Source organism: Eptatretus burgeri, chromosome 1 (assembly GCF_056783735.1).
Source record: "Eptatretus burgeri isolate ZD-2024b chromosome 1, Ebu_testis_v1, whole genome shotgun sequence".
Classification (NCBI taxonomy): Eukaryota; Metazoa; Chordata; class Myxini; order Myxiniformes; family Myxinidae; genus Eptatretus; species Eptatretus burgeri.
In genome coordinates this window covers 115,011,687-115,033,445 of record NC_140961.1, presented here as the reverse complement: position 1 = coordinate 115,033,445, position 21,759 = coordinate 115,011,687, and the positions used below count along the sequence as shown (strand labels likewise).

The 21,759-nt window shown below is 42.5% G+C and overlaps 1 protein-coding gene across 1 annotated transcript in view; it reads left to right on the top strand.

Annotated features, from left to right (window-relative positions):
• The window catches only part of LOC147035231 (uncharacterized), a 326,073-nt gene that overhangs the window by 301,728 nt on the left and 2,586 nt on the right, over nt 1-21,759 (top strand). The window contains exons 34-37 of the mRNA XM_085895787.1: nt 824-900; nt 3,266-3,287; nt 13,995-14,108; nt 18,614-18,773. Coding sequence (XP_085751913.1) covers nt 824-900; nt 3,266-3,287; nt 13,995-14,108; nt 18,614-18,773 — 373 coding nt within the window. The remainder of the gene's footprint in view (nt 1-823; nt 901-3,265; nt 3,288-13,994; nt 14,109-18,613; nt 18,774-21,759) is intronic.

Genomic DNA, 21,759 nt, shown 5'->3' with positions numbered 1-21,759 from the left:
TGCTTTATAAGTACTGCATTTGTATTATTCCTTATGTAAATGCATATTGAACTGAATATAAATTTGGCCTGCTCATTGCATGGGATGGGATTGGAATACAAATTTGGTCCGTGAGTTGCATCATTGCTGAGGTGTGCCTACGCAGTTCCCCTGCTCACTCAGGCATGAATTTGAAAACGATTAACAAGGTTGCAAGTGATGATTAACTATCCTTTGCAAAAGGCACTGAGATTTTTAACGGGGGATCATTTATCAATGTTCGCCAACAGCTCCCCAGCTTAACGTGTGTCATCAATGAAAGGCAATTGTGATGCGACACTATGCCTGTGAATCTCCGATCAGACACTTTGTAGTGAGGTCGACAATTGGCCTTAGAATAGACAATTCAAAGGAAAGTGCACTTCCTCAAAGAAATCCTGTTATACAGTGTAATTTGTCATTACATTCATCAACATAACCTCCGTCTACCTTCGGTGGTGAAGGTAACCAGAACGGCACTCGGTAGAGTGCATACCTCCACCAGACCGAACAGTTTGTTTTGTATCCCAATGATAGGCCGGATCTGCATACAGACCTGAACCAAAATCTAATTGGCTTGTTATTATCACCTACCAAACTCATCAACCATGTTTGGTCATAGCCCGTCCATAACTTTTTGAGATATCCAGCTCACAGACAGCCAACCAGGGGTGAAAACATAACCTCCGTCCACCTTTGGTGGCAGAGGTAATTATCAGTTTCATTGTTTTTTTTCCTGTCCATGTCTTGTGCCTTTGCATCATCATTAACAAGTGTAATATCTTATTTCAACACTTGCAAACAGATTTCTGCCGCTGAACCTGGATATATTGCAGATTATGATGGAATGCAACCAGAAGTCACTGTGGAACATCCCAGTTGGCAAGTTACATTTGAATTTTTTTTTAATACACAGAGCATACATGCTTGTGCATGCAGAGTTTACCCTCTTAATTCCCTGTATACAGAGTTTACCCTCTTAATTCATGGCCATTGCAAATGCAAGCATGCATCCACAGTGCCTTCATAAAGTATTCACACTCCTTGACCTCTGTCACATTTTGTTGTGCTGCAGCCTGAATTTTTAAATGGATGAAATTTCAATTCTTTGGTAATGGTCTACACAACATGCCCCATAATGACAAAGTGAAAACATGCTGTCAGAATTTTTTGCAAGTTAATTAAAATTTAATTATAGCTGAAATGTCTTGTGTCAATAACTATTCAACCCTTTTGCTATGACACTCCAACTTGAGTTCAGGTGCATTCATTTTCCTTTGATCATCCTTAAGATGTCTCTACAACTTCATTGGAGTCCACCTGTGGCCAATTTAGTAGAATGGACATGATTTAGAAAAAACAAACACCTCTCTATATGAGGTCCCACAGTTGACTGTGCATATCAGAGCAGAAACTCTACCATGAAGTCCAAAGAACTGTCCCTAGAACTCTGAGATAGAATTATAAGGAGGCATAGATCTGGGGAAGGGTATAAAACTATTTGTGGAGTGTTGAAAGTTCCCAAGAGCACAGTGAGCTCCATCATTAGGAAATGGAAAGAATTTGGAACTACCCAGATGCTTCCTAGAGCTGGCTGTCCAGTCAAACTGAGCAACTTGTCAAGAAGGAGGTGGTCAGGGAGGTGACAAAGAACCCCATGACCACTCTGACAGAACTGCAGAATTCCTTGGTTGAGATGGGAGAACCTGCCAGAAGGACAACAATCTCGAGCACTTCACAAATCTAGGCTTTATGGGAGAGTTGCCAGACAGAAGCCACTCCTGAGAAAAAGGCACATGACAGCATGCCTGGAGTTTGCAAAAGGGCACATGAAAGACTCTGAGGACATGAAGCAAAAGATTCTCTGATCTGATGAGATGAAAATTTAACTCTGGCCTGAATGTAAAGCGCTACGTCTGGCCGAAACAGAGTACAGCTCATCACCCATTTAACACCATCTCCACCCTGAAGCATGGTGGTGGCATCATCATGCTATGGGGATGTTTTTCAACAGCAGGAACTGGGAAACTTGTAAGGACAGAGAGAACAATGAATGGAGCAAAATACAGACAAATCCTTGAGTAGAACCTGCTTCAGAGTGCAAAAGACCTTAGACCTGCGGCAAAGATTTACATTCCAACATGACAATGACCCCAAACATACAGCCAAAGCAACACTGGAATGGCTTCAGAACAAGCATGTGAAAGTCCTTGAGTGGCCCAGCCAAAGCCCAGACTTGAATCCCATTGAGAATCTGTGGAAAAACTTGAAGATTGCTGTTCAATGATGATCCCATCCAACTTGACAGAGCGTAAGCAAATCTGCAAAGAATGGGAGAAAATCCCCAAATCCAGATGTAAAAGGCTGATGCAGACATACCCAAGAAGACTTGAAGCTGTAATCGCTGCGAAAGGCTGCTTCTTCCAAGCACTGACTCAGGGGGTTGACTACTTATTGATACAAGACATTTCATCTTTTCTTTTTTAATCAATTTGTATAAAATTCTAAAAACATGTTTTCACTTTGTCATTATGGGCTATTTTTTGATCGGTGACAAATAAATTTAAAGTTAATCCATTCTAAATTCAGGCTGTAACACAACAAAATGTGACAAAAGTCAAGGGGTGTGAATACTTTAAGAAGCCAATGTGTGTATACAATGCCAACCTCTATCTGACTTCACTAAGTGCTAACAAGTCATGGAATTACTTCTACCAGCAATATTTGACAGCCATTCAACTCAATCTTTCCTCCTCCTTCATATTCAAGAGAATTGACACCCTCTAATTATTTACTGCTTCCGAACCTCAAGCGAACATCTCTTGATTGCCTTGAGGATTATGGTGATGTCATTGCATGAATGCTGTGGAATAGTATTTTGAGCAGGGGTACAAAAGATGTTTGAGGAGTTTTGTTAATGTTCAGGAAGATTTGATACAAAATTAAGAGATACCAACGTTTTATCAATCAATCAATCAATTTGTTTGTTCAGGTTCAAAACCCAATTGCTCAACTACTTTTAAAGCCGAGTTTAAATCTTGGGGAAATCGTTCGACAAAGTTTTGTTAAACTGTTTGAGTTGATTTCTTCCCTGAGTTGAACGAACATGATGATCAGCGACAATTCTTAAGTATAAATCCTTTGCGGAACTATGGTATTGTGATGTAATGTGGGAAATGTTTGCAGGAAGAGTGTATTTTGGGTGGAATAGTCATTCTTATCACTAAGCTCAACTTTTGTTTTCCAGATTTATCACAGATCAAAATAAGGTAAGATTTCTGTCAAAGCCTCCTTATTTCCCTTCCCTTTGATCTGGCTTTTACTTGTTGATATTGCATTATGTTGCTTGAAATGTAGTTGCCTTTAGAATGGTTATCAGAGTATTTACAATAATGCACTTAAAATTGTGAATGTTATTACTTAGCTCCTCCTTAGGAGGAGGCCATTTTGCTGCTCACACTTGTGCTTTACCCACACCCACCCAGTTACTTTAGTTTCATAATTTACTTCGGCAGGACTTTCAAAATGTTCTCATCACAAGATTCTCCCAATTGTCCAATAAATGCCTTTTTCAATATATAAGTCCATAGCATTTAGGAAGAAAAAAAATTCCTTCCCAATTGTAGAAACTTGCTCTCCCTCATGCACAGATTTATCCCCTCTCGTCTTCAGTTGTCCTACCCTTCCTCCCGCCCTTGGTTCACAGAAGCTTGTGGCGAGGCAGTTGTCCTAAAACGACTTGCTTTTGCCTCATGGAAAGCAAACCCAACTGAGGGTAATCTCAGTTCCTTCCACAAAGCTCGGAACAAGTGTGTATCTACCCTCAGGAGAGCCAGAAAACAACATCTTTAAAGCTCAAGTCTGAACTTTCAAACCTCTCTCCCTCCTCAAAATCCTGGTGGCATCTAATCAAATCTGTTTCTGGTGTATATCCCCCCTCCATCCCTTCCCTTACCTCGAATGGCCGCACTGCTGATACCGCTCGTGAAAAGGCTGAATGCCTAAACTCGGTGTTTGCAGCTAAATCTTGTGTCCAAAACCCATCGCTTTCTCTACCCACCTTACCCAGTTGCACCCAACTGTCCCTGGACTCTGTGTCCTTTTCTCCTGACAAAGTGGAGAGCTTGCTGTCAAACCTCGACCCAGTTTCTGCAACCGGTCCAGATGGCATCAGCCCACGTGTCCTAAAAAACTGTTCTTCTGCTCTTGCTCACCCTCTCTCTGTTCTATTCACCCTCTCATTTGCTCAAGGTCATCTGCCATCTGCTTGGAAATCAGCAAACATTACCGCCCTGCATAAAAAAGGTGCAAAAACAGATCCCTTCAACTACAGACCAATCAGCTTTCTCCCAATCATCAGCAAGGATATGGAATCCATCATTGCTCAGACATTAAATCCTTCCTCTTCTCCTATGGCTTGATTTCCAATCAGCAATTTGGTTTCAGACAAGGTCACTCTACCCTGGATATGCTGCTTTTGCTCTCCCAACAATGGATGGAGGTCCTCAATGCCAGACATGAAATCCGAACCGTATCCCTGGACATATCACGTGCTTTTGACACAATCTGGCACCGTGCCCTGCTCACCAAACTCTCTTCCTATGGTATTCAATGCCATCTCCACTCATGGCTCGCAGACTTCCTCTCCTGTCGAAGTCAACGTGTGGCCCGAAATGGAGTTCTGTCATCCCCTATTCCTGTCCAGGCTGGAGTTCCTCAAGGTAGCGTTCTGGGCCCTGTTCTTTTTCTGGTTTTTATCAATGATCCCTCCGACTCCCGACTCTATATCTCTTTGCTGATGACTCCACCCTCTGCAGTACCATCGGTCATCCCTCAGACCGACAAGCAGCAGCTTCTTCGCTCACTGCAGATCTGGGTAAAATCACAAACTGGTCCAACACGTGGAACATGTCTTTCAATCCGGACAAATCTCACACTCTCACTATGTCTCTCCAAAAGGACCGTTTAGAAAACCCCCGCTTCCACTTTCTCAACAATCCTCCTCAAGAAGTCCTTTCTTTCAAGCTTCTGGGTCTCACTATCTGCCATGACCTTTCCTGAGAAAGCCACATTTCAAACCTGGCCTCCAAAGCCAGTCTCCGACTGGGAATCCTCCTTCATGCAAAGTCCTTCCTCGGCTCACCTGAGCTCCTGACCACTGACAAAGCTTTCGTCCGCAGCCTGATGGAGTACTGCTCTCCCCTCTGGGCTGGTGCGCCTGACTCCCACCTTTCTCGGCTTCACGCTGTGGAAACCAAGGCATTTCGGATCATTGGCATCTCCCGCAATGAGGCTGAGTCTTTGGGCCTCTCACTCTCTCACCGCAGGCTGGTCGGTGGTCTTTCTCTCTTCTACCGTCTCCTCTCCAGCCTAGCCCCCCTGCTCTCTCTGCAATTTGTCCCCACCACATTTCCACAGGGCGCTCAAGGTCCGCCAACAGGGCGCTCAAGGTCCCTTCTGGTAAAACTACCAAAATCACGAATCGCTGCTCACCTTCACTCTTTCATTCCTCTTTTTCCCCGCCTTTGGAATAAACTCCCTCACTCTATTCAATCCCACTCTTTTCTTCAGGCCTTCAAAACAGTTGTTCACCATCACCTCTTATCATCCCCCATCCAAATCCTCGATCTTTTCTACCCTCAATAATCCACCCAATAAACTCAATAATCCCAAACCCACCATCTTCAAATTCCCTGCTTTCCTTCCTGAAAGTCCCTGTAATGTTCATCTTGTATTCCCCATGTTCCCCGCCCCATCCCTCTTCCTTCCACAGAACTCCTAATGTCTCTGTTCCCCACTGTTTTGACCTTCCCACTCCCACCCCTCATCTCATGCCCCCCTTGCTGTGCGTTGTGTGTTCGCTCTCACACGAGCCTCGACAATGTATACAAAAAAAAAACCTGGATGCTGTGCTGAAAAATTTATAAGTTGAGGTTTTTTTGGACTGTTTGAGAGTATCTTATTCTGATAACTTATCTTCTTTGTACTAACCCCATTCTTACCATCAGCCTTATCTCGACTTCACCTTTATGCTGGCACATGGGGTCTGTGGGGATAGCAAGGTGCTATTCTTGATTTTTCTGTAACTAATGTTTTGTCAATTTTCTCCTTCTGTGATATCCTCCCATGGTATTGTCTCATTTCACCTGACAATATGAACAGTTTTTGTGTGAAACGATTTTGGACTGATAAGTGATGGAAGTTAGAAACAATATTCCCTGACGACTTGGGTCTCACCAGACCCCAAGCAAAATTAAGTGATTTTTTTATTTTCGGTAATCTGAAATTCATGCTGACCAGCCACCAAAAATTTTGAAACCTGTCACTGATGTCGAGCTGAAATAATTTGTGGAACTATTGCTTCTTCCAGGTGTGTTCCAGAGCAACTGTGAACAGGTCTCTTAGAATTGGCAGACCTATGTTCAGGGCAACAATGCGTCTCAAAGGTTCCAACAAATGTTTTGCGAACTCAGATTTGACAACCAAAATATGTAAAATGCAGAGGGAAGATGATGATAAACTTGTGGCCATCACAGACATTTGGGACATGTTTATTGCTGCCCTGCCTGTTGTAGTAATCAACAATAGACCTTTTCGATCGGCTTTATTCTCACTAAACCCATACGCATATCTACAACAACATAAATATACATCGGGTAAGAATAACAAAATACAATAACTAGTACACATAATACTGAAGGCAAATACCACATACGTATCACATAATAACGAAATTAAACTCCATACTCTAATACCAATTACATTCCTCAGAGTACATTATTCCTAATATAGTATATAACATACCATTATCTCACACTCTCACTATGTCTCTTCGAAAGGACCGTTTACAAAACCCCCCCATCCACTTTCTCAACAATCCTCTGGAAGAAGTCTTTTCTTTCAAGCTTCTAGGTCTCACTATCTGCCATGACCTTTCCTGGGAAAGTCACATTTCCAACCTCGCCTCAAAAGCCAGTCGCCGACTGAAAATCCTCCGTCGTGCTAAGACCTTCCTCGGCCCTCTTGAGCTCCTGACCACTTACAAAGCTTTTGTCCGTAGCCTGATGGAGTACTGCTCTCCCCTCTGGGCTGGTGCTCCTGCCTCCCACCTTTCTCGGCTTCACGCTGTCGAAACCAGGGCATTCAAGATCATCGGCATCTCCCGCTATGAAGCTGAGTCTTTGGGCCTCTCACTCAATCACCGCAGGTTGGTCGGTGGTCTTTCTGTCTTCTACCGACTCCTCTCCAGCCTTGCCCCCCCTGCTCTCTCTGCGATTTGTCCCCACCACATTTCCACAGGGCGCTCAAGGTCCGCCAACAACCCCCTTCTGGTAAAACTACCAAAATCACGAATCACTGCTCATCTTCACTCTTTCATTCCTCTTTTTTCCCGCCTTTGGAATAAACTTCCTCACTCTGTTCAATCCTACTCTTCCCTCCAGGCTTTCAAAACAGCTGTTCACCACCACCTCTTATCTTCCCCCATCCAAATCCTCGATCTTTTCTACCCCCGATAATCCACCAAAGCCCACTTCCTTCATTTCTCCTGCTTTCCTTCCTGAAAGTCCCTGAAATGTCCATCTTCTCTTCGCCATGTTCCCCGTCCCATCCCCATCCCTCTCCCTTCCACAGTTCACCTAATGTGTCTGTTCCCCACTGTTTTGTCCCTTCCACTCCCGCCCCTCTTGTCTCATACCTCCTTGCTGTGAGTTGTGTGTTAGCTCTCATACGAGCCTCGACCAAGGTATACAAAAAAAAAGAAAATTACTGTTCCAGCATGACTTTCCACGGAGTACGTGGCATACGTGTCAACACCAGCCATTGACCTTCTTATACAGTGCTGCCACATCCGCCCAATTACCGTTGCCACCAATTACAGTACGGCACTTTATTATCACAACATTCACCCCCTTCCGAGATATCTATCTCTATAAATGTAGTCTAATGGGAGGACGAATGGTGCGACCGGATCTTCTTGGCACTGGAGGGTTATCCACAGCATCTGATTGCTGTGGAGTTGCAGGAACGAGATCATCCCCCTCTGAGCAGGGTGCGTCTTGGGGACTACCCTGGGGAATTACATTTTCTTCAGAAGCCTGAGGTAGAATTTGGGGTTCACTCTTGGATGGGGTTCCAATTGGGGCTAAGTGTCTAACAGAGACCGTAGTTTCCCTGCCATCTGGGTCGCGAATATGGGCATAGTGGGGTCCTGCTTGGAGGAGGTCGACTTCATCCACAAGGGGATCAGTTTTATTCTTGCGTACGTGACGCTTCAGCAGGACTGGCCCAGGATTGCAGAGCCAAGTAGGCACCGAGGCTCCCGAGGAAGAACGACGAGAATAGTTCAGAAGTCTTTCATGAGGGGTAGCATTGGTTGCTGTAGACAACAGTGAACGAATTGAGTGGAGAGCATCAGGCAGAACAGTCTGCAAGCATTTGATGGGTAGATTACGGGATTTTAGAGCCGTTGTGATTGCCTTCCAAATGGTACGATTGAACCTCTCCACTTGGCCATTCCCTTGAGGATTATAGCTAGTAGTTCTGCTACCAGCGATCCCCCTACTGGCAAGGAAGTCTTGTAATTCCTTGCTCATGAAGGAGGGTCCCCGGTCCGAATGAATGTAAGCCGGCATTCCGAAAATAGCGAACAGCTGACAGAGGCACTTGATAACCGTGGAAGTGGTCATGTCGGCACAAGGAAATACAAAAGGAAACCGTGAATATTCGTCCACAATGTTAAGAAAATACTGATTCTTATCTGTACTCGGAAGAGGCCCCTTGAAATCTATATTGAGACGCTCAAATGGCTGAGTAGCTTTTATGAGTCGAGTCTTATCTGGTTGGTGAAACTTGGGCTTGCGTTCTGCGCATATTCTACAAGATCCAACAACCTGCCGGACATCCTCGACAGAGTATGGCATATTCTTAGATTTCACAAAATGGTATAAGCGGGTAACCCCTGGGTGGCACAAGGCTTCGTGGAGGTTAAACAGTGAATGTCGATCGTGGCATGCCATCCCACAATAAGACCTGGAGAATGTATCAGAGGGAATGTTTTCTCGACCAGGATGATACACAATGTCAAAATCATAGCAAGATAATTCCATCCTCCAACGCATGAACTTTTCATTCTTTATCTTATTTTTATGCTGCTTATCAAACATATAGCTCACTGGTCGTTGATCTCTCTTTATAGTAAAATGTCTGCCTGTCAAATACTGTCTCCAGTGGCGAACTGTTTCAATAATAGCCTGGGCCTCCTTCTCAATAGAAGCATGACGACATTCGGGTCCCTGAAGGGTTCGGGAAAAGAAGGCTACCGGACGTCTTGCCTGGGTGAGGACTGCAGCAATTGCTACATCCGAAGCATCAATCTCAACTTCGAAGGGTACGGATTCGTCAATCGCCCTCACCACTGAACCTTCAATATCTTGCTTCAGTAGATGGAAAGCCGCTTCTGCTTCCCTTGTCATGGGAAATGTAGTAGTGGCACACAGTGGGCGGATCTTGCTTGAGTAGTCATATATCCACTGTGAATAATAGGCAAAGAAGCCAAGGATGCGTCGGAGCGATTTCATGTCCCGAGGCACAGGCAAGTCCTGCAAGGGTCGGAGTCGTTCAGGATCCGGGCGCATTTCCCCTCCTTCCACCACATATCCGAGAATACTGAGCCTGTTAGTTGAAAAGATGCATTTGTCTTCATTGTAAGTTATATTCTTTCTCTTCGCAGCCTCAAGAAATTTCGTGAGATTAGCATCATGCTCTTCCTGAGTCATGCCGCAAATAGTAATGTTGTCTAAGTAAGCAAATGTTCCAACCAGTTCTTCTTCTTGGATGAATGAATCCACGATACGTTGGAAGCAAGCCACTCCATTGGTGACGCCAAAGGGAACCCGAGCAAACTGATAAAGGCGTCCACAGGCCTCAAACGCGGTGTATGGCTTATCTTCATTTCTGATGGGGATTTGATGATACGCACTACGGAGGTCAATCGTACTAAAAACACGGTATTGAGCAATCTTGTTAACAGTGTCATCTATACGAGGCAGAGGATACCCGTCAAGAAGTGTAAATTTGTTGATAGTTTCTGAATAGTCCACGGCTAAGCGTTTCTTGTGAGTTTCGTTCTTAACGACAACAACCTGTGCACGCCAAGAGGAGTTACTGGGCTCTATAATACCTTCCTTCAACATCCTTTGAATTTCCTTTTCAATGAATTTACAATCATCGGGAGAGTACCGGCGTGATCGAGCAGCAACAGGATAACAATCAGCTGTCAAGTTGGCAAACAGTTCTGGAGGGTCAACACACAGTGTACTGAGTCCACAGATAACAAGAGGAGGCAAACTACCTCCATATGTCAGTGTAACACTATCATGCAGTCCCTGAAAATCCTGGCCCCAAACTATATCTGAACACAGCTGAGGGAGTATGGACAGACGCACATCTTGGTAGCACCGACCGTTTACTTTGATATTGACTCGACAGAACCCTGATGTCTGAGCGGTGAAGGAAGTGGATGCCATGGAAACATTGCCTTGGGTGTGATGTACACTTAAGGAATGGCACTTGAGGTCGGGATGGATAAAACTTTCTGAACTACCACTATCAATAAGGCCATCCAATTCCACTCCATTGAGCGTGACCCTCACAACCGCCTTTGATAACACCCCTGGGGCAGCGGCAGAAGACACAGCCGCTAGCGTTGCCTGATCAGAAGAAGTTGCACAAGCACCATTAGCTACTGATGAAGTACTACGGCACACCTTAGCAAAATGACCCTTTTTCTGGCACTTATGACACACAGCCTCTCGTGCCGGACATTTTACACGTGGGTGTTTTTAAAAAACCACAAATGAAACATTTAACACCCGTAGCAGCCATTACAGTTGTGGGTTCCACTTCACCGGTATTCTGATTGGATGAGGCAGCACCCAATGAACGCTCAATATTTGATGTACCTGCGACAGTTAAAGACGCTATCCGCTGACTTGCCAGGTGTACTTTGGTAAACCTCTGGAGCCTGAGAGGTGAACCAGGGTACAAGGGTGGTGAAGGATCTCAGATCCCCTTGGTACAAAACAGGCAGAAATGTAACCACGGACACTTTCTTCACCAGTATTCCATTAGCAATTGAACTTCTGCAGCAAAATACCACACTGGCAGGGACTCTGAGAAGCAATGAACCTGACATCCTACCTCAAATGCAAAATAGTCCTCTTCATGAAGTGGAGTCGTTAACATTTGGATTTCGTGGAAACCTTACAATTGTCATGTGTTCCAAAGAAAAACAAAACCATCACCTGTCTCTCAACCCTTCATCCTGACAATGATGTGCCTGAAGAAGATAATCCCAAACACAAGCCTGAAATAGTGTTGAACTGCAATAAAACAAAGGGTGGAGTTGATAACTTGCACCATTTGGTCACACTGTACACCTGCAAATGTAAGCTTATATGCTGGCTCATGGCTATCTTCTTCAACATGATAGATGTTACTGCTCTTACTGCTCTGATTGTGTGGACAACAAAGTTTCTTGAATATCTCCCGAACAATTCCAGGAGATGTTGAGCATTCTTGAGTGAACTTGGTAATCATTTGATCAGCAATCAGATCGAAGTCGAGTTGGCTGAACCACAAGCTATTCAGAAAGGAGCTAAGCGTGGTCTCATTGCTCTGGGGTACGAGATAAATGAACCACAACCGGCCATGGAGAGACCCGCCAAGCGTCGTCATTACAAGTACCCTTGGACAAGGGACAGGAAATCACAGATGGCGTGTGAGAAATGTTACAAAAATGTCTACAAAGAGCATACTTCAAACTACGCAATCTGTACTGACTGTGGATACAAGTGCAAAACAACTAAATGGACAGGTGTGTCATTATTTAGTCCAATTCTGTGTATCAAAACTTTTGCAAGGCCTTTGACAGCTCAATTTTTTTTTTTAATGTCGTGACGTCACCAGATATGCCTCCGCCCACATTATTACATCATTATACGTACTTGCACCAAGTTTGATTTAAATCCCTGAATCCACATTCAAAATATGACATAATTCTGGCTGCCAGACCATGCATCCAATCAGGTTGAAATTTAACACATGTATTACCCATGACGACGAGATCATAACTGTGATGTTTCACATTGATTGATGAAGCAGTTCAAGATAAAAAATATTTTTTTCAAGATTTTCATTCAAACTAATATGGCTGCCAAACCATGTGACCTATTAATTATTTGTGAACACCCTGGTGTCCCATTTGTGAACACGCTGGCTTGGGGAACATGTGGGTGAAGTTTTCCCATGATCTGTCAAGTCATTCTGGAGAAGAAGGTTTTTAATGGTTTATTTTTCAAAAAAATCATAGCTGCCAAAACATGACTCATGATGTCATAGGTGGAGAACTTTTTGTTCCTCGTGGATAAGTGATCATACCTGGAAAGTTTCACCTCAATCTGTTCAGCAATTTTGGAGAACATTTTTGAAGGTTTTTTTAATGTTTAATATATATATATATATATATATATATATATATATATATATATATATATATATATATATATATATATATATATATATATATATATATATATATATATTTTATATATATATATATATATATATATATATATATATATATATGTGCTGTACCAGATGACCGATGATGTCATCAATCCCCCCTCCCCCTACCCTTTACAATTTCGCCCTAGATGACCTTGAAAATTTTTCATACTGATCGGATAAAGCATTTGACGCATGCAATTATGATGTCATAACAAAGCCACTGATGACGTCGTCAAAAAATCACATTTGGTTCCCATTGGGAGTGCTTCACAAATGCCAAGTTTCAATTATTTCCCATGGAGCAGTTTTGGAGATGCGGATGTCCAAAGTTTTTCCTTTTTTTTTGTTTCCAACATTTCTGCCACACCACGTGACCTATGACGTCAAATTATCATTAAAACATTCTGCATGAGTAGTCGCACCTTTGGTGCAAATTTAATATCAATGGGATAAGCAGTTGCAGAGAAAACAGAGAAAATTAACATGGACAGACGGACGGACGGATGGACAACCCGAAAACATAATGCCACTGGCAACTTCGTCAGTGGAGGCATATAAAAAATAAGTGAGGGGTATTATTAGACCCTTGCTGCCAGACAATGCTTTTTTTGTGTTTTTTTTCAGATGTTTTGGTCATAAAAGAAGTTTCATAAGTGCAATATTATTGTAATTCCACTGGCACAAGCCATATTGTGTTAGTCAACTTGTCAGTATATCATTATGAACTAATGATCAAAACGTGTTCTTAGCCAGGGCGGTGAAAAATCACACAATAGCAATTTTCTGTATGGAATGTTTTTGTTTCATATTTGAATATGTTTCATGACAGAGAATTTGGATTCACTGTGTTTGGAGGGTTGCCATTTAAAAAAATGATGCCTTCTGTGTTGCTTTTACTTATTCGTTTTTCACAAATAAATGGCGGGGTCGCAGCAGACCGCAAGTGACAAACAACAGTTTTTCCATAACATGCCGGCTTTAAGGTTAACATCGACATCCTTTTATCGCCGACTTACACACCATACTCTATTTCATCTCTCGACATAACTTGTGCAGACAGCTGGAAGGCTATGGCCCCCTTTGAAAGATATATTTGAAAGATATTGTGGGGTCTTCAACATAAATAACCCAAACACAAATGGGACACCTGGTTTTTATTCATCATTCAAAGGCCAGTATGATATGGTGTAGACCATCCCTTGATGCCACTGTATTAAATGATGGTGTTGGTGTTTGATGTGGGGGCTAGGGGGTGTATGGGATAGGGGTGTAGTGGTTAAATCATTACATCCACCTGTTTGGGGTAAAATCTAAATTTGACAGCTCAATGATTAGTATGCCACAAACTGAGCTACCCACTGCTTCAATCTGTTATATTTTGTTACCAATGGTGACTTTTCTTTCCTCAGATGCTGCCCCGAGGTTTTGTGGCACCAGCAAACTGACAAGATTATTCTAACCGTGATGATTTGTGAGGCAAAAGATTTTTTGTTTGACATTGAGGAAGATTGTGTCACATTGAGGTAAGCTTTTGAAGTTCTTATGATTGCAATTAGTGTTGATTTTTATGATCACTGAGAAAAAAAAAATTTGTATACAAAGTCAAAGCTCATGGAAGAACACGAAGGTAATGTGACAAAGGAACAAAAGCAATGTTCAGAATATAGGACAACAGGTGACGGTAACAAGTAAGGGATGGAATGAGTGAATGGTGAAGGAAAAAGATTGAAGAAACATAGTAACCTGTGAGAATAGGGGAGGGTTAATCGGGGTAGATGAGATCTCAGGTAGGGATGGACGTGGAGAGTGCACCGCAACCTTGAAGCCATGGGTGGGACAGAGTACAATTGAATTGCCTCCGGAAGGCAATTCCCACACAAATGAGAGAAAAATGGAACAAAGTAGTGGAGGTGAGCAGTAAGTCCTGATTTCAGGAGTTTAAAAAATAGGGTTGCTAGTAGAACGTGTGAATCCTTGAGCATATGGGAAAGGCTCAGGCTATTCAAAGAGGAAAGGTAGGAAGACGAGAATTGAGGTGGTTAGAAAAACAACTACGAACTTGTCTGCGATTGGAGAGCAGCAGGCATTCTTCTTCGGCTTCTTTGTGGGGAAGTTCAGATTTTCTACGCTGGGCTGTGAGATAGTTGAGCTTGGATATATGGTTTGCCCGCAAGAGTTTGTGACTGATGTTGAGGTGGAGAAGCTCAAGAAGCCCACCCAGCTGACATGTTGGCAGTTAAAATCACCAGAAAGGGGCATCCTGGGACCTTTGGGAGGAACCTCAGAGCTGAAGGATGCCCATCTGCAGAAGCAGTCTGGAACCTTTTCATGGACCTCAGAGGTGATCATACAGACAAATATGAGCTGTTTACAGAGTGGAATATGCAAGCATAGGTACTTGATGGGTTAAGGAGGAGATGTTGTGGAATATTAATTGTGGAGGATGGAGGTCTTAATATGACTTAAAACACCACTGCTGAGGCTTGGGTCAAGTCTGTCAAATCACAGATGTGAGGGGAGGAGTTACTTTCAAGACTAGAAAGGACCTGTTTAAAAAATAAACACCAAGTCTACCAACCTGCTTTTGGGTAGTAAGAAGTAAACACTGAGACTTGGCTTTTGGAAGCTTGATTTCAATGACAAAATGAGAGTTGGATTCCAAGGCCTTGTAAAGGGGATAAGATCGGAAGCAGCAGTGCCTATCCACAGTTAAAACCCAATTCCATTGCACTGGATGAAGGCTTTGTCCACCTTTGTTCACAGAGAATGGAAAAGGAAGGGCTTGGCACTGTGGAGAATTATTCCAATGTGGCGGCCAGTTTTGGAGGTAGATGCAGTATCATCGGCCCAAGATGGGTTATTGCTGATAGGCCCAATAGCACCAGAAAGTGTTCCTCCCCCAGAGGCATACCATCAAAATAAATTGGGAGACTTGCCTGCTCGGCCTTATGGGGGTGATAAAGTGACAATATGGGTCTCTATTCATGAAAATACATGTTCTCGGTCGATGACCAGTTGCTTATTTTCTCCTGGTCGGTGGAGAGGGATGCTGCCACAGTCTGCCTGGCGGAAATGTGTGGAACCCTTCCACAAAGTGGAGTGAAGTGTGCATGCAAAGTAATATAATGGATTTTCCAAACAATAAAAACTTGCCATTGATGTACAGGATTTCAAGAAGAGGTTTACTCCCAGAATACTGCCATGAGCATCACTGACCTCTCGAGGTACAGCATGAGATAGTATTAAATCCAAACTAATTGGCTGCTTGCATGCATACAGGAACTCCTTGAAATAAATCTAGGATTGCTACAAGAAATCAATGTAGGAGGTAATAGTTGGTGTCAGTGTAGAATTTTGATAGCCAGTGTAGGAGGTAGTGCATATTGCCATTCTATGACACTTTGGAAATCTGAGCATGGTGCCAGACAGTCAAAGAGCTCCGATCTCTTGTTTGAGATCGATGGCATCCATTCATTGCTGCTAAAAAAGAAACGTGTCAAAAATGGAGTGACCTCGGCTGAAAAAAACTGACAGTCAGAGATCAAAGAGTTGGAGAAAAGATGAGTCGATGGCTGCTTTACTTATCAATTCTTTATTTCACTTCTGATGGGGAGAAGGCTTTAGAGTGTCCATTTGTTTTGACACCATTCTTATGAATTGAGATCACATTGACAATTTTCCACAATGCAGACAGGCACCTCATGGAAAATGATGTAAAAATAGTATAGGAGGAGGAGTAGTTGTAGATGAGATGAAAAATGTAGTTTTTGAGTCCAAGAATCACTGATCTACAAGCTGCGTTTTTTCCCAAAAATATCTGATAAAAATGTGGGGTACGTATTATCCACGGGAACTTTTTTCTTTTCCCTTTTGTATACTGAGTGAAGGTTCGTGGAATAGCTTGAACACTGAACATATGAGGATGCAACAGAACAAAAGGAACAGTAGAAAGAGTGGGGAAACTCCAACAGCAGGGTTGAAGGACAAAACAGAGAGAGAGACTTGGACAAATAAGTGATGTGGGGTAGAATGAGGGGTAAGGGAGGACACACTGGCTGGACAAAGTGGATATTGAAGCAAGCTCTCAAAAAGGAAAAACTGGAAATTTGGAAGGAGTTGGGGTTGGGGGTCGTAATGAACGTATACACACCAATGAACGTATTTTTTGTTGTTGTTGTTCTGAATCACAATTATTTGGATCGAAGAATTAAAATTATTTGGATATAATACATTGGTTTGCTTTGAAATCCTTTTATCTAAACTTCTAAAAATATACATCACCATTGCAGCGAAATAAGCTAGGGGATTAACAAGTGCATTGCAGCACAATAGACTGCTTGAGGATTCCCGTAAACTAATTACTTCAGAGTTACTAACGAGCTAATCTGATGTCACATATCACTCAGGAAGAGTTGTTAGGGGCATTCAACATGCCATGTCGTGTTCATCATTTCATGCTTCATACAAGTTATTTCATCTGTTTTGCTGAATTATACATCATCTAAAATGGCTCTCTCCATAGATCCACAAAACACTGCTTTTGAGTCAACGAAATTTTCAGTCAATGTCCTGAAAATTTATCTTGTTAATCAAATAAATAGTTGTAGTTACAAAAAATTAGTTGTAAATTGCAAATAATTTTGTTCATGATTCACAAAAAAAAGCAGCAGCAACAAATTTGGTCTCGCACAATTGCATGGCTCAGGTCTGACATTTCAACCACTTACTGGCCTTCCTCATGGGGCTGAAATGCAGGCCAATTGTTCCAGGTTCTTCTGGAGAAGAGAAGGAAGAGAGACACTCACATGATTGTGAGACCAATAAGTGACCATTTTCTCCTTATTATTGCCTCACTTACCTCTCACTATCTGTGTTCAAGTCATGCGATTTCCCACCCCCACCCCCACACTTCCTCCCACTCTTACTCCCTGGGGATTATGAGTTCTGGTAATCGTCACATTCTCTTTACAGGCTTGTGGAAAAAGTAAATATGCTGTGAAGCAGCAAATGCAAGTTCAGTGAATTCCTCAGCCATTGTTGCGTAAATATTAATGTTTTGCATTTGTCGGTGTCTGATTGGCGAGGAAAATATGATGCTTTCAAGATCTCAGACATGCCTTCCATATAAATTATGACAATAGCTAAACACCATTATCAGTTTACTGGAGTTTTTATTTTGTTTTTTCAATGAAGGAAATGAAGTGAAAAAATTCCATCATGTTCCAGTGTTGTTTTCCATCATGCTCTATTTAGTTCCAGTGTTGAAATCAAGTTGTATCCTTTCAGCCCATCCTGGTTCATTTACATGAAATAAAAAACTTGAGGGATTTTTGATCGTTTAGTCACATGCAATATCAACTTTTTTAATGTATGACGTGAACATTGTCACAAATGATTTATGAATATCTGTTGGGTGGTGTATTGGAACAGTGTGATGTTAACGTTTGAACTCCTGTGATTCAAAGCGGAACAAATTGTTTTTGATTCTTAACTGCATCATGTTGGTTGAGTCAAGATGCTTATTCTAAATGTGGAGCAAAGTAAAAATATAACAAGTTATAATGTTGTCATTCAACTTTAACTTGTGTAGAAAGATCGATGAAGTTCAACATGCTTCTGGTACTCGCAATTGTAAGCGGTTTGTATTGAGAGGGACATTCACGAATGTTATCTCTTCAAGAATACCGTACCTTATGTTGAGAGAGGATGGGGAAGAGGAAGAGCGAGCCATCAGTTGCTTTATTTTGTTGTGTTTTGTTGCCATGTTTGAGTGTTGACAGCTTGTGCCTTGGCTTTAATATAAACTCAAGTTTTAAGTTCACCCACCTGCTGGTTTAATATTGATCAGTGAAGAAACTTAGGGTTTTGTGAGCTGGATTAATCCTATTTTTTTATTTTTTTATTCAAACACTTGAATCCATGGTTTTTTTGAATTAATTTATGAGTTGTCATCTCTGATGGGATGCATCGTTTGTCGATGATACTGGTTGAACTGATCATATGGTTAATCATGGTTGTTTTTGTGCAGTGCTTGTTCTGCCAACATCTGTTATACTCTGAAGCTTCAGCTCTTTGCTCCTGTACGGGAGGCTAAATCAACTTGTTGCATCCGCACGCTGCACATCACCATTTCCCTTGAAAAGCAGCATCCTGCATCGTGGCCACGGCTTCTGGAGAATTCTCGCATTGTAAGAGTCTCTGACAAATTCATCCTCTGAATATCATGTTTTCATGTACGACTTCGTTATTCTATGTTTTCATAACACAGGGCTGTGTGTAACTGTTTAGCTTCAGTGCTATGAATCACACTCACTCAGAAGTATAAATTTCATCAAGGTGGAGTTGGTCATGTTTTGAAATTATAGCAAGAGGAAGAACAAAAATCTAGCTCGTTCACCCATTCAACTACAGATGAATAACTGATTATGACAATTGGCATTGAAATGACAATTTGTTCAGGATGAGACTTGCTTGTCGAGATCTCATTTATATTGGTGAATTTGCATATCTTAAAATTGAGTGATACCAAACTGTTTACACATTCAAATTGATTTTAGTATCATTTCAATATTTTTGGAGGATTCTGCCAGACACCCTTCCCAACTGAAGCAATGTCATAATTACAGTGTTACAGATAAGTAATTGAAATTTATTTATCTAATATATAAAGCTTATTCTAACCACTCACTGCTGGGTGACGTAGAAAGCTGAAATTTTGTGTGCCAACAGACATCGTAGCCGATACACTGGGAAAACACAGAACCATTGGAAAGCATCCGTGCATGAAAATATAAATAAATGAAAAAAATGAATGCAGGTGAGCGATCAGAGACATGATTCGTTTTTGCTTACAATGTGTAAGCATACCCTGCCAGTATTAATACAGAGGTAGTGGACAAAAAAAAATGAAACACCAACAGAATATCACTTAGTAGGGTTTTGGGCCACTACGTGCATCCAGGACGGCATGGATATGACCTGGCATGGAGTCATCAAGGGTCTGGATCTGTTCTGCAAGAATGTGGCACCATTCTTCCACAAGGAAGTCCTCCAATTCACATTGGTTTGATGGAGGTGGAAACCTCTGTCGTAGGCGCCTCCCCAGACAGTCCTACAAATGCTCCATGGGATTGAGATTCAGCAATTACGAGGGCCATGAAAGATGGGTAACTTCATCCTCATGATCTGGTGACAACACATGCCCTGTGGACTGGAGCATTGTCATCGTGAAAGACACCCTTCCCAACAGGGAAGAAATGCTGCATCAGGATGCAGATGATCGTGCAGGACGGAAATGTAGTACGCTGCATCAACTCTGCTTCCAATGGAATGAATGGACTCATGCCATGCCAGGAAAACATACCCCATGCCATTAGGAACCGCCAGAACCTTTTACTGTTGGGGCCAGGTACTCGGGGCTGGAGAGCTCCCTGGCCTGTCACCACACATGCACACGTCCATTAGTCAAGAACATGGCGAAGGACAACTCATCAGATCATATCGTATTCCTCCACTGCTCGCCAGTCCATTGCCTATGCTCCTCGCACCACTGGACCCACAAACCTGAATTGCCAGGTGTAATGAGCGGTTTGTGCAGAGCGACCCGGCCATGGTATCCCACCCTGTGAAGTTCCCTTCTAACGGTTTACGACGATGCAAGATGCTCACGACCCACATTGAACTCCACACAGTTTTTCTGCCATTACTCTTCTTTAACAATGTCTTCAAGCTCTTGCCACAATTCGTCTGGCATTCTGTCATCCAATTCCAGCTCTGTAAAACGAGTTTTTACCTGTTTTTCATGGTAGTCACTATGAGGTCCTTCCAAGAGCGATAGGATTTTTTTTCTTCAGAATTGACATTGTTTCCCATCCTCAATACCCCCTCCCTCTGGCAGGGGTCAGTGTTTAAACCACTTGCACTCTTCCAGGTGTACAGGCTACAATCGCAAGTCATCTCCCCACACTCCCTACAATATATTGATTAGAATATAGTCAATCTGATTTCTTTGATTCCAATGAGGTAAAGTCCATGTGTACAATTCTCTCCACAGAATTATAGCATTCGCGCACATGGGCTCTGGATACCAAGTCTGCGCTTTCCAGCAATCGCTGTGTTCCAGCTTCTCCAGTTTTTACATTCCAGTCTCCCATCATTAAAACATCTCCTTTAGGCACCTGTTCTCCTAACGACTCCATCTTTCCAAAAAATTCCTCTGCATTTTCTTATTTTGCTGCAGAATTTGGGTGTACAGTATATCTGCATGATGATGGTGTTCATTGAATGTCCTTTTAATCTCACTGATATTAACTTATCATTTAATGGATTGTATCCGAGTAGAGACTGTGCCATCTTCGAATTGCAAATCGCTGCTATTCCATTTTTTTCATAAGTTCCGTGACCAGAAAAGAAAACTTTAAAGTCGTCAGAGTGAAACTGCCCCAAACCAGTCCATTTAAGTTCACTATGCTGACAATTTCAGTTCTTGTTCTCTCCATCTCTTTTTATTACGTCTAACTTTCTCTGGTTCATTGACTTTACATTTCATGTCTTAATTCTGTAGACTTTTGGGAAGCTTAGAGTTTGACTTTCCATTCTGGCAACCTCAGCAATTCGTTTTCTTTGTGGGTTTGATCCAACCCCATCATATCTGTCAGTCCAACTCATCAAACACTTTGCTCTTCCTCAGTAGCCATTTGTGTGGATGGTTGAACCGAGCCATTCTTCTCCATAAGAGAATCCTCTCCTTTGCATCAAGGCCATGGTGGCATTACTTGAAATATATGCCAGTTGTCTGCATGGCTATCCACTGCCTCCTCCCATGGCTTCACGTAACCTTGATCGAGAGACTAAACTTGGGTCGTACACCTTGCCGAAGGGTGACTCACAGGTTCATGTATTTAAAGGGAAGCTCCTTCAAGATGGATTGCTACCTCTACCTCATTTAACCCTTCGTATTTGGTTTCAAAACCTGAACCCCAAGATTTAAATTCAGTTTCCTTCTAGATGAGGTACCTACCAAGGAAAATGAGCCCCATCTGCCCGAAGCAACTGATTTTGAGGTTCCAGTAATTTGCCTTTCACCCTTTCACCTGTTAGTGCGAACAACCTGCCACGATAAGATCGGTGCAATGCTGGTCTGTCAGAAGCTGTTTGAGACAATGAGCCATTGGA